We start from the raw sequence: 14241 nt of genomic DNA, 5'->3' as shown, positions 1-14241 counted from the left end.
ATAGTGATTAGATTTGTGAATCATATTCATATCACATATGAATTTCAAGAAAAAGTCTTTATGTAATTCATAGAAAAATTCAATAACATAGTCACTGCATAAATATTATGCAGCCATATTTTTTATACTTAGATATTGATGGATTTATTTTTCGTATTAGGTAATAGATTATGCACCTTTGCTTAATATAAGTGACAGCACTGTAGGTCTTCTCATAATTCACATTAGCAGTCAACTCGTTGCTTTCATTCTTTTTGTAGTTTATGATAAATACGCATGCAATGACCGACGGTGTGTACGGTACATGCTATGCTGGTTTCGTGTAAGAAGACTAAAGTACCAAGCCCATTAATATTGGGTTGACCTCCACCTCTTTTGCGATGCATACATAAATTACCATCATCTGCATAGAAAACATGTGTCACTTGCATAAAGTTACTTTATTTTCAATTTGAATAGCCTTTGAAAACAAATGGAGACCCACGTTACAAAAGAAACAACATGGATGAAGAAAAAAAAGATAGTGGATAGTAAACTACCTCTATGTTTTTCTAGTGTGTTGTGAAAGGAAATTTTGTTTTTTAAAACAAACTACCTTTTAAAAAAAAAAAAAAAAAATCTTTGATTATAAGAAAAACTACCCTTTTGTGTATGTAGTCAATAGTACAAGAAAAGCATAAATTAGAAAGAAAAAAAATATGGATTAATTACACAAAGAAATTATGAGATTTTATCATACTCTCTACATTACTGACTAATATTGATAAGGGGAATGCTATCCACATTCTTTTTTATTATCTTCACTGCACAATGTATTTTCATGATCAGAACCATTCATTTAATCGTAATTATTTGAATATCATCTGTATAAAAAATTAACTAAATTGAAAATTATTTGGTCATGTAATCATATCAAATAAACAAATGATGGATCAAATTATTACTAAAACTGTATGTTTATTTGATCACAATTATATAACTAAACAATTTCTGATTTGGTTGTTTTTTTTTTTTGCAGAGATTAAAAAATAAATGATTTTGATCATAAATTTACATTACAGAATAAAAATAATAAATAAAAAAGTCGATGGAGAAACTAAATTGAAAAAGATGGATAACATTCCTCTATTAATAATGAGTTTTTATTCACTCATACTATCATCTCTTACACAAAAAAATTATGAATTCACCGTTCTTTGACTCACATGTTGTTCATACACAAATTCGGTTTACACTAACCCTAAGTCAAAATTGTGTCATATCATGACTTGTCAACTGAGATTGGGTAAAGCCAAGCTAAAATTGAGAGAGGAATGCAAATTTGTTCCAGCCTTAATTTGGCTTTGTATCATTGTTGACTAAAGACTGAGAAACTTCCAAGATCTTTCGATTATTATCAAGATCACGATAAAGCTTATACGGAGGCCGAGGCACCATACCATTAGTCCATACCATCCCATACCAACCTTAACTTATCTTTAAGTCTCCAAAAACGACAAGGGTTTGGTTTTCGTATTGCAGTGTAGAAGAAGTTGGTGCAGTGTCAAATGTCAAAATTCAAAGTTTGGATGGAAAGTACAGAAAATTACTTAAATGTCAGTGTTGGAGAAAGAGAATTCATGGACCAGGGCCAGGGCCAGGCCCACTGTTCAGGCCCATCATCATCATGATTGTGCAAACCAAGGATGGATGGGAATGGGATACCCTCAACTCAATCATTGCTCACGCGCGGGTTTGGCTGAAAAACGTGGCCGCACGATGCTCCAAGAGTTTCCACAGCCATTGTCAGCCAAATGATGGCACTTTAGTCTTTTGGGGGCTCTACTTTCAACGACTTTCAACCACTTTTGACTAGTTCTTTGTTCTTGATCTTCTGCTTCTTCTGCCTTTATTTCTTCTGAATTTTTGATGCTGCAAAGTTTGGCTGTGGGTTGGGTTTTAGAGGCCCCTTAAGAAATGATGTTGCTGCCTCTTGTTAATTGGTTGGTGTCCATTGCTTAATCAATGAGATGATGCTGTTGCTTTGAATAGAACCACATTGAGATGACAAAGAAAATGATTTGAATTTGCATGGCTGACCATTGCTCTCTGAGTCTCTTCAAATAGTTCATTTACTAATAGCATGGCAGACCATCTCAATTTCTTCTATTCACTAATGATGGTGCCTAGATTGAAGATTCTTCTGCCTAGCTACCAACAATGAAGCATATTTTTTTGAGTTCTTGATTCAATATCTTATTTTTGTTTTTTTTTTTTTTTAAACAAAGGGAAGGATATAGACACTAATTAAACTCTTATCGTAAATGTAGGGATAAAATACTCTACCATTTAGCAAAGTCATACTCTTTCCTAAGCCTGGCTACCAACAATGAAGCATATTTTTTTGAGTTATTGATTCAATATCTTATTTTTGTGTTTTCAACAACGGGAATGATAAGGACAATAATCAAACTCAAACGGAAAGGATAAGGACAATAATCAAACTCAAACGGGACGAATAATGACAATAATTAAACTCTTACCATAAATGTAGGGATAAAGTACTCTACCATTTGGCGAGTCATACTCTTTCCTAAGCCTAAGTTTTGATGAGGGGAAGAATGAAACATACTTTCCCAAGTTCATTTACTAATAGCATGACAGCTACCTACTCCATCTCAGATTCATCTCTTCACTATTGAGACTGCACAAAATGAAGATTTTTCAGCCTAGTTACGATATGTTGCCAAACAATAATTCTGAATTATTAATATAATCATTCACCTAATCAATAATTTAAATTAACAGTTTAACAATATAATATGACATTATCAAAGGCACATATCTTCGCCAAGAAAGCATTTCATATAATATCAGTCAACTAAAAAAATAAATAAAAATGAAGGCAAAATCTTTACAAGTGTTTTAATAACTTATTTAAGAGCCCAATTTAAGCATGACAGAATAAAGAAACAAAAGAAGATAAGTTGCACAAATAGGACTCTAGAAATGCATTAACAATCAATCTCAAGAATGTATTGCTGAAGAACCACTATGTCAAAATGTGCCACACGGGGGACGCCTTTGAGCAACACATAACCCAAGGCAAAGTAGGCCTGCAGCAAAGCAAACCAAGCAAAAAGTCAAAAAGAAGTGTCGATGGAGTTGTGGGGCTTCGGGTTACCTCTAATTATGGATTTAACAACCTCTAAACCATGATATCCTGAAACTAAAAACTTCCAAAATCATAAAAAAAAAGGTAGCATACAACCCAAAACATTCCAGCACAAAAAGAAAAGGGTGAGCCTAGCCTTTTAGACTAAGAGTGAGGAAAACCGATCAGGGTACACTTCAGCTTTTGCTTTCCGCTATGAAGCAAGTAGCAACCAAACAAATGGTCCCCCCAATAATTTGATGGTTCAGGGTTCGTGCACAAAGTGAATGAATGCATCTTTACGGCCAAGCCAACATTAACATCATACTTTGTCATGCATATCATTATTTAATACCAACAATGAAAGGCTTTCTATGATGGCATTAGGCCAGTATTAATTTAAAGATGCAAAAGATGTCACATTAAATTAGACTTGGTGGAAGAGAATATCATTAGTTGGCTGAGAATTTCGGCCTTTTTGTGGAAATGTAACTGAGGATTTGCCTTGTCTTATCATCTAAAAACAGGGGTTAGGCTAATAATCTTATGACAACCAGACCTAATGGTGTTTTGGGCACTAGACTAAAGAGGGGGTCAAGTTTTAATATAGTGTTATCTTGTTTCTGGATAAGTCATCTATCATATTATTCATATTCCAAAACCTGATGTGGAGATAAAAGGCCAAAGCATCAGAATGTTGTATGTTTCCTCTGAAACATACAACACCCACATCCACTTTCTTCCTAGACATGTAGCAAATGACAGATGTATTTGGTCTGTGTTGAGCAAAAACCCTGCAAACTTAAAATTCCACAGCTGTCTAAAAAAAAAGTTTGATGGACCTATGAGCTATTATTTTTAAAATTGGGGAAGAGGAAATTCGAACTTGGGAAATACCAATAGACAAATAACTAGTTGGTAATATGGGCCTATGAACTGAAGTTGAACTGTAACTTCATGACAACAATGGCTAAATATGGAGTGTTTGGACCACCGGACTACCTCCTCAACCAACCTTGAAAACTACTGTAAAAGAAGGATCATAAAAAATTGCTACAAGAAATTCTTAGTGGTGACTAATTACAGGCTTTGCTATATTTGAATACAACTAAACTATCCCAATCAATATAGTCTGTAAAAGAAATACATTTACGCCTATGTATTCTCTAGTGCCAAAACAGTGCTTCATATGGAAAACATGTTCCATAAAGTTTCTTGCCACTACTTCCCTCTTTTTTGATAAGTGGGCAACCTCATCATCATCCTTGCATTTCGGTTTGAGGGTTTAGCGTAAAGGCAGACTCCAATTGGCACCAGCTAACCCACTCCGCTATAGTAACTGCTACAGAAATTGCAGAATCCAACTGGAACCAACTAATAAAAAATAAACAGGCTATGTATGTATAATCGCTCTCAAGATCTCTGATGGAAACAGATGAAACTATGTTCTTAGAATGATACAGATGAATAGAGCTACAACAGATGAAACTATGTTCTATCTAGGAAACACTGAACAGTATATGCTATGAACATTGAACTACAACAACAAAGAAGCAAAAACAGTATTGGGAAGCAATAATTTATAGCAATGTTCATACTCATCTTCTTCCGACAAAAAAGAAATCCCTGCATAACTTTGATGTGTTGGAGGGCCATGCACTCATTAACTTAGAGCAATCATGTCACTTGTATGCCACCAACAATACTCAGTTTTTCATTCTATTTCTTGCTCTTCTTCTTCCCTTGCCCATCATAACTAGACCTCGAGCCATGTTTGAAGGAAAAAGAACAATAAGGTCCCATACATGGGGTACCATGAAAACACAGGTGCATCAGTGCATGCAAGATGATATGCTGTAACAAGTAAACAATGCATTCAATTTGGAGTAACTAAACTCAGAAGTTGATTTAACTGGCAACAATAACAGAAAGAAATTGCACTTACAATATCGAATACGATGTGCAGGTCTTAGTACAGCAGTGTAATCTATGCCTTTTCTAGTGACATCAGAAACAGATGTGTAATTTGAGAAGGGAAAAAGAAAACAATGTTGCACACCAATTGAAAAGGATCAACAATTAATCTTAGACTTTTAACATATTAAAAGAGAAATATTTCAGAATTTCTATTTTATCTAATCTTTGCCATCAAAAAAGCAAACAAAAACAAGCCTATAGTATGAAACCCGAAACTGTTATGGCGATTGAATATTACTTCCCCAGAAATAAAGCTATAATGAAAGCCTGCAAATGGATTTAATATCATAATACGAATCCAAGCAACTGTTAAGGTTGTTTCCTAACCATGTAGAATTAGTGAAGCACCTTGATCTTCTTATTTCCGTGATATTGAATTGTTATTTTCCAGGGTAGCATGCTGAGCTGCATGAGCAAAAACATTCTGACATCAATGCCTCATCCCGCAATAATTTGACCATAACAAGATTAATTGGGTATGATGAAGCTACCTGACATGCCAAACTCTCTCCTTATATCAGGCTGCTAGAAACCACATGCCAAATGTCAAAGCGGTTCCGCCTTTTCCAGAAAATACTAATTTTTACAATTCATTTGGAAGATGATACTAGTTTTGGACCTGAAAAACAATTTATTAACCAACTCCATCAACAGAACATTAAACATAAAATTTCTTGGTGTTTCCATGTGTGGAAACAAAGTGATATGCAAATTCTCAGTCTGTGTATGGGTGGATTGAAACATCAACAATGATTTGAAATCTTTAATGCATTATAGGCACTACTGAAAAGTTATAAAATTTTCAAGATCCACCTAAACAACAAGGGGAGGGGAGATTTGAGTGAAAAGGTGAGTCCAACAGGAGGGAGGAAATATAATGAAATATACTATGACTATATAAATTTTTTTACTGCAGAAATATCATCCTTGCCACAACCTCAGTGGGTCTACTGTTGTGGGAACAGTCCAGTTGTCCATCTTGGTCAAAGTTCTAAACAGGACCCAAGGAAACTGGCAATAAAATTATGGTTTTTCAAAAAAAGAACCTTTCCCAATTCCATGATTCCCAATTCCATGATTCCATGACCCTGACAGGCTGACACACCAAATAAAGACAATGTAGTGGCCATTCAAAAAGGGCAGGGGGAACATAATTCTGAATCCAACGGCAACCTCAAAATTCCATGATCCCAGAGGTCTTGGCTTGAAAAGACATTATCAGCTGTATCCCTTTTTAAACAGCAACAAAAACTGATGGTGGGGGATCTCTCTATTATTCTACAGTATTGGGCTGTCATGGATGTAAGGGAAAACCCAAACTTTTCTCCTCCAACTGAATTTGATAAAACACTCACAGCGAATTCCAACAGAAAACCCAATCTAGCTTGTTCATCCACCATAGCTTAAACCACAATGTGTATTACAAGGGCAGATTCAACCCAAAGCCCTGCAGGAGTGGGCACATCTTTGGTGACTGACAATCATCATTGCCCATATTTCCTTACACTTACTCTACCACTGTTTTAAACACATTATTTTCCAAACTCTTTGGAGTATGCACAACGCTTTTAAGACTCAGCTAAATGGATTCTCAGAAAACTAAATACTCAACCAAAAGCCCAGCTATCAAATTTTAATCCCCAAATCGTTTAAAAAAATAACAAGACAACGAGTAAACAGTTCCGGATCAAAATGAATAGTCCGAATTTGAAACTCCAGCCATAAAATAAAAATAATACAAAATGCATAAAAAACGTATTTTGTTAGAAAAAAAAAACTAAATAAATAGAAAAGTTAAGTACAGTAAAGAGGTAGAGGTACCAGTCCAGACCACCCTTGGCAGTGTATTGTGTCGGTGCATGGTCTGTTGACGTCGTTCGATTTAGCTTCATATTTCGTCTCAATCGAAACTCTAGTTTACACAAAAACTTTGGGACCCGAGACTCCGAGAACTGAACCCGTTGCGGCATAGCCGCATAGCAGAACTTAGACTATGTAACTTGAATGGCTATATAACTTTTAAAGTTTCATATCAAACAACAAACATCCGTTGTCGTCCAGCGGTTAGGATATCTGGCTTTCACCCAGGAGACCCGGGTTCGATTCCCGGCAACGGAATTTTTTGTACTTCTTGCAGATACTTCGTTTTGTAAATAATGTACATGTAATTTGAAAGATCCATTAAAATTCTGAATCTGAATATTGATTATTAATTTATTAGTTAAAGGAGATCAACTGGGGAAAACTTTTGTGAGTTTGGTGACCATAAAATATTCATTTATCTAAAAAAAAACACTGAATCTGAACCACCATTCTTGGATTAAAAATGAATCTTAGCAATAAATCTGACCGTTTGGGACACCACGAAGAACTAATAATCATGCCTTTGCATTAATCATGATTAAATTTTGACCAACAAGAATATCTTGGCATGGAACTTCGATATTCCAGTACAAAAATACAGCTCGATTTCTACCATATACAAAATAATCGAGCCCATATTCTAAGCATCTTTCAGCTCCCATATCACCATGGACAACTTGGCCTTCTCAAAAACATTAGCTAAAAACCCAACATCCAAAATCATCGCACATAAATAGCAATTGCAACTACCAACCACCAGCTGCCAAGTTCCAATGTCCCAAACACAGTTAAACTAACTATTGAGGGTGGAGAGCATGCCTCCACCTGCAGTTGGTAACACCACCTCCCAGCCAGGACCTTTAAGGGGAAGAGCACCGGCAACACCATTCGACTTCTTGTTATCATGAGGGCTGCCCACTAGATCACTACGATCCATGACCCTCTCCAAATCTTCCGCACTGATATCTATCTGTATCATCTTGTCTTCAGCAGATTCTTCGTCTCGGAGCAGTGCAATCAGATCCTCTTCCTGAAATGTTTTTAGATACAAACATAGTAAAGTGCATGAATGCAATACGCAGAAATACTGCACTCTGTACAAAGCATGATTTGCTCATGAAGGACCAACAAGGTACCATAGACAAAATAATTGAAAAAGAAAAGTGGATGCAGCAAACCTCCAAGACATCAGTGCTCTTATTTCTTTCTTGATGGAATTGCCCTTTCCCAATCACCACATGTTCAAGCTTCAACTTACTAAAAGCTCTTCTCAAAATCCGACCCTGTTAACACATTTTCCTCAGAAATTCTTAGAAATACCAAAATAAATTGAACCTAACTATATATAGCATTAAGACTAAGATACTACAAACATGACCAACTTACATCTACAGATTGTGCTGTTGACAACCTGTAAACATGAACAGGCTTAGTTTGACCAATTCTGTGGCATCTATCCATGGCCTGCAAATCCATTTGAGGGTTCTGGTGTGCACATGAAATATAACAAAACGGTTTAGTCCTCATGAATGTTGAATGCAGTAAAAGAAGAATAAAAGAAACAATTAAACAGAGATCAAGGATATACCCAATCACTGTCATACAATATACAAGTATCAGCTGCAGTAAGGTTGATACCCAGTCCACCAGCTCTGGTGCTCAGAAGAAAAACTCTACAATTGCTGTTATCATCATTGAATGCTTCAATCTGCTTGCAAACATTGAATATTTATCACTTAACTATAGTTGGTCATCAATATCTAATAAACTCAAAAGGAGGGTAACAGACTCAAATAAATTTGAGTAACAAAACCAGTCATGCAAGGAAAAAAAAACACTCTGAATCCATGTACTGTGGCACACACCCTAACAGTGGCAAACTGCTAAATCCATGGTCTAATAGGGCACATGGCAAGCTCCAATTTTAAATGGCATGGTCAAATTTATTTCTATCACTATTCTTCCTTGAATGATATTAGAAAGCAGTACGGAAGTCCCCAAAAAAAAAAAACAAGGATAGCTACAGTGTGGAAAAATAAGTCTAATTTTAATGTGGAAAAAGCAAGAGATGGCATGCTGTCACATTTACTATGATTATGCTTCCCTGACTGATTAGATAGCAGTACAGAAGTCCAAAAATAACGAGGATGGCTACAGTGTGGAAAATAACTAATTTTAATGCAGCAAAAACAAGAGATGACATGCATCTAAGCAACTTTGAAAATTTCCAATGAAACAATTAAGTCTTCTATTTCAAACCAAGCACGGACCTGTCTTCTTCTTTCCTCTAGTTTCACACTGCCATCAATTCTACACACTTCAAATCCTTTTTCACTAAAATAGTAATCCATTATATCCAAAATCTTAGTCCACTGAGAGAAGATCAGGACCTGAATACAAATGCATTGGAAGATAATTAGGCAACCCAATAACAAACAAGATATATTTGAAGTAAATGTACACATACTTTGTGCTTGAGGGCAAACAACCGTGTCAACAGCCGGTCCAGCAAGCTAAATTTGCCACACTGTTCAATTATCTGTTCAACTGGCGGGTAGAAATCTGTCAAGAAATAGAAAACTTCATAAGGATCGGCAGAGCACCCAGTTGATATGATAATACAGAATTAATTTAAACTGACGCACATGAGCCATCAAATGCTGACTCTAAAAGGTCAGGATGATTGCAGTTCTTCCGAAGCTGGATAACCAAATTGTTAAGCTTTGCTCTCAGACCCTGCACTGCAAGTTTAAGAATTGTTAAATAACGTGGATAACTGCATAATATACAGAAGAAAAAAAGTAATTATACTTTTACATGACATATCCTCATCCAATATCCTACCCATGGCTAAAATGTGATACCACATTACACTACCACCATATTGAAATAACAAGTCAAATCGAAAAATCATAAAACCATGGCTAAAATCCAACTTCCCCCCCCCCCCCCCCGGTGTCGAACAGAAGGAAAGACCGATACAAATCTAGGAAGTTGGAAACGGGTGCTGTTCCGACCACACTGCAAAAAAATACCCTCAGACGCCCTAACTATAAGATCATTCACAGGAAAAATATAAAATATAAATCAAGGAGCAATCAGAATTATAATAAAATTTATTTTTCTTCTGACTCATCTAATGACTATACATAAAAAAAATAAAATAAAATAAAACGATGGCCATCTGGTCAGCTATCTGCCACAGTAAGGTCTACTGCAACAGTTATGGCATATTGATATTGCCAGCAAGAGAATTCTCCCTGCAGTCTGTCTTCTTAAGTGTCTTAGTTATAATGATTTCAGTTGAGACAGAATCATTCCAGGAAGCAGAATGTATTTAAGGAGACTACAAATGCTTTCATGAATACAGAAGGCAGAAAATGAAGCCCTTGATTTTCTTACTCAAATGCAAATTGCAGCACAAATTTTCACAGTAAAAACAGATCTCATACCGCTCGCTCCCTTCTCAAGTAGATGCTTCTCCAATGTCTTATTGATCAAATGATCCTGAATATTCTTTTGATGTTCTGTCATGGATGCATATAATATAATTTCTTTTTTTCTAGGAAGCATCTGCTCAACATCAACTTTCATTCTTCGAAGAAGAAAGGGACGCAATATGGCGTGAAGTTTTGCTACCACCTGCAGAATTGAAACACCATATGCATCATACACAATACAGTTGCTTTATAAAAGTGAAGCCACAATGTTAGCAAGGACACATACTTGAGTCCTTCTCTTCTCTTCCAATTCTTCCTTCGTTGCTTCACTATTGCACTTTCCTGATAAGTCAAACCTGATAACATGATTGTAATATAAGTTGATTAATCTGGTCAAGTAGGCATTGACACCACAATCTGTGGTAATTCCTCTGATATGATTAGATGACTTCACACTATGAGTGGAACCATCATCTAGAATCTAGATCATTAATGGATTTGTGCTAGATCATTGAGCTAGAAAAGCAAGTTTACAATCTTATATAGATTTTTGCTTCCATACGACGCTGGACATATAAATTCATATCATACCAAAAAAGAGTGCTTCAGATTTATTTGTGTACTCAATCTTTACAGGATTACCACATTACTTGTATAGAAAATAGTGGTGTGTTTGTTATTCCAAACATTAATCTATTAGTAGTTAAGTTCATAACCATTGAGCATTTGAGCATGTCTTATCTAATGGCTTGAGATGTGTGTCAGATTTTGTAATGTGTCCCTTGAAACTGACCCAACCTGATCCTATATATTAGTACTTAAGTTGCATGGCAATTCCTAAGGGGCAGGAGGTTCCCACTTCCCACTACTAGCGAAGCATGAGGTTACCCACCACCTTAAAAAAAAGATTGTCCACCTTGGCAGATCAACAAATTTTAAAAATTAGCAAGATGCAAGCATCAAACTAGGGAAAAATGAGTTGGAAAACCATACTTACCAAGACTCAAATTCTTCATGGGATGAGAATATATCAGGCAAAATGAAGTTCAGCAATGACCAAAGCTCTGCCAAATTATTCTGCAGAGGTGTCCCGGTCAACAGAATCTTATTTTCTATAGGTAAGTATTTCAGTTCCCGCAGCAATTTGCACTTCGAGTTTTTCAATCTGTGTCCCTTCAATAAACAGATGCAAAATAGCTCAATATTCATGCTATAGTATAAGTATTCAAAAGGGAAACTAGATCTATGAATGAACTAGTCAGATCTACTTACTTCATCAACCACAAGATATTTCCATTTGTAATGTCTCAGATATTTTTTTGCATCAGCCAGTGCAACCTCATAGGAAGTAACAATTATAGGGAATTTAGGGCCAATTGCTCTAGGCATGTATTTCCTTCGTATCTCATCCCTTTGTTTCTTGTCACCATGGTAAATTATAGCATTTATTGAAGGCGTAAACCTATTTGAGGTGGAAAATAAGGTAAGAAAAAAAGAAACAAAATTAGCAGATCATAAGATAAAACTACATTCAGACCAGTTAACCAAAATTCTGTCTAAAATGTTTACCTTGAAATTTCATTCAACCAATTAGAAAGTGTAGAAAGAGGAGCAATCACCAAATAGGGCCCATCCAATCCCTTCCCTTTTAGATGAGCAAGAAAACCAATGGTTTGTATAGTCTTTCCTAGTCCCATTTGATCTGCAAGGATCCCATTCAGCCCATTTTGCCATAACGAGATCAGCCACTTTACACCTTTGATTTGATAGGACTTCAATTTTCCACCAGTCAACAGAGGTACAAGTTCCTTTTGCTCTTTCTCAAGTCTTTCTTCCTCAGTGAGGTTCACATCTTCAATTTTCTCACTCTCTTTAGATCTTGTAAGCATAGCTGCAACAGCCCTCGTGGCCTTCCTCTAGGGGAATGTTGATTGTAAAGGTCAAGAAGATGTCAAGATACAAGAATTCAATGCTCAGGAAGGCACTTAAAGAACATATAGAAATATCAAATATAGATATATACTGCTTCTAATACAATCTAATGGAATGAAAGTCTAAATGTCGGAATAATATAATAGACTTTATTATGTCAAAAAGCAAGCAAATTTGCTTTCTTCCCTGGGCAAAGACTAATCCACTTGATACAGAAAGTTTTGGCAATCAAACCACCAAAAATCTAAACAAACAGAGACCATCATAATCCAATTTTCTATATGAAATAAATATGAAGAAAAGCCAGCTTGAGAACACAATAGGCACCAATGTTTATTTCATATAATAAGACCCCTATACAAGAACATCTATAAATAATATGAGATACCATACCAGATTCAATAAATGAAGATATCTCATATAACTATATAAGCCAAGTAAAGGAAGCATGGAATTTCTTACATTATTGTAATTTGCAGCAGCTTTTCTTTTTGAACCCCGACCTCTCTTTTTCTCAACAGTTTCACTCAGCTGCTCGACTCCATTCTAGCAATACATTTCATTTTATTACTCATTCAGCAAAAAGAAGGAAAAGAAGGAAATCCTCATCTTAAAGAAGTGTTAAGAGAAAGTACAAGTGTTATGTCATCCATTTTCTCAAGCAAAAACTGTGAGTAAAGCTGAGTTTGTGTTAGGAGCTCATCCAATTTGGTAAATTGAGTGTCATCCAAGTGGGGCGACTGCTCAGGCTCCTTTCCAGTTCCTGCCTCCTCTTCCTTAACCCGAGCTTCAAGCAGCTTTTTTTCCTCTTCAAGCAGTTTTTCTTCCTCTTCAGTCATGCCAGGAAGTGTCTCTTCCTCCGACTTGACCTCACTATTTTCTAATTTAGCATCAATCTTCTCTTCGCACGCATCCTAAAAAACCATTACAATGCAACAAGATCGAAATAAAATCAACGGCAAAAACAAGAGAATATTAATGTAACATTACTAGTTGATCGAAACAAAGTTAGACCTATTTATCAAATCTAACATAAACCCCACACCGGACCTCTATGCTTAGGAGCATCATTCACAGAAACAATAGGTCCAGCATGTGTGTGCAAACAAAACCCAAAATTTCATATAATCCTAGTTCAGCAATTAACTCTGGAAACATGTGACTGTGTTTGAGAGAGCCAATAAAATAGGCATATGTTTTTTTTGTACAAAATTGGTTATTTTTCAAAGCATTTCTTGTCTTTTTACCATAAGTTTGAACTGGAAGCAAACGCCATTAGAAATAAGTGAAGAATCAAACCTCGTCCTTGAGAACCGAAGTCGGAGACTCTGCTGCTTCGGCGTCGTTCTTCGACACCATTTCAAACTCTACAGAAGCAAAACAAACATTAAGCACAGACAAACCGAACAAAGGAACACAAATGCAGAAGAAATCAGGGTTTCAGAAAAAACACAAACCCTAGAGTTCGGATTCCAAATAATACTAGTTCGAAATGTGATTTAAAAAAAAAAATCAGAAAATACAAAAAAAAAAACAAAATAGCGAAATAGCGAAATAAAAGTATGAAATGTAAGAATGGGAACCGTACGGACTTGGATTTTTCTCAGAGAATCAAATGCCAAACACAGCCCAGGGACAGAAACAGATGCAGAGAACAGACCAGGGAAGATGGAGCAGCGCTTGAAATATTTAGTGGTGGAGCAGAGAGAAAGAGAGCCAGAGAGGTATAAAAAGTACCCCCTATAAATTTATTACTATTTTTTAAGTGAAGGGATGTTTCTGGGCGGGAAATTGGGGTTTGAAATTTTGCCCTGGAATGAGTAGTTAATTACTCTGGCGCCCTTCTTGGTTCACAATGTTTTGCACTTCTTCGTTAAGTTGTTTATCGGGAGGTTC

At 36.0% G+C, this 14241-nt stretch overlaps 1 protein-coding gene, 1 long non-coding RNA gene and 1 other non-coding gene across 4 annotated transcripts; 1 reads left to right on the top strand and 2 right to left on the bottom strand.

Annotated features, from left to right (window-relative positions):
- Positions 1-4563: 4563 nt before the first annotated feature.
- Positions 4564-7063, bottom strand: LOC147284655 (uncharacterized). 2 transcript variants are annotated; one of them, XR_015122366.1, is made up of 4 exons: positions 6932-7063; positions 5602-5729; positions 5079-5515; positions 4564-4987 (listed from the first exon to the last, which is right to left on the bottom strand). It is a non-coding gene; the product is annotated as an uncharacterized LOC147284655 (long non-coding RNA). The 2 variants fall into 2 exon arrangements; XR_015122365.1 differs by having other exon boundaries at positions 4564-5515.
- Positions 7064-7156: 93 nt separating this feature from the next.
- TRNAE-UUC (transfer RNA glutamic acid (anticodon UUC)) lies at positions 7157-7228 on the top strand. The gene has a single exon. It is a non-coding gene; the product is annotated as a tRNA-Glu (tRNA).
- A 270-nt stretch (positions 7229-7498) lies between these two features.
- Positions 7499-13710, bottom strand: CHR1 (chromatin remodeling 1). The gene is made up of 15 exons (XM_086244808.1): positions 13645-13710; positions 12981-13259; positions 12808-12891; positions 11983-12329; positions 11686-11875; positions 11411-11586; positions 10700-10769; positions 10426-10615; positions 9619-9714; positions 9441-9535; positions 9244-9363; positions 8562-8681; positions 8360-8458; positions 8152-8256; positions 7499-8003 (listed from the first exon to the last, which is right to left on the bottom strand). Exons 1-15 carry the CDS (start codon positions 13702-13704, stop codon positions 7767-7769), a joined length of 2268 nt encoding a protein of 755 aa, XP_086100934.1. The 5' UTR covers positions 13705-13710; the 3' UTR covers positions 7499-7766.
- Positions 13711-14241: the final 531 nt, after the last annotated feature.

The sequence above is a fragment of the Dryas octopetala genome, chromosome 5 (genome assembly GCF_963921425.1).
Source record: "Dryas octopetala chromosome 5, drDryOcto1.1, whole genome shotgun sequence".
NCBI lineage: Eukaryota > Viridiplantae > Streptophyta > Magnoliopsida > Rosales > Rosaceae > Dryas > Dryas octopetala.
The sequence above is the reverse complement of the archived record's forward strand: the minus strand, read 5'-3'. Positions and strand labels throughout refer to the sequence as shown.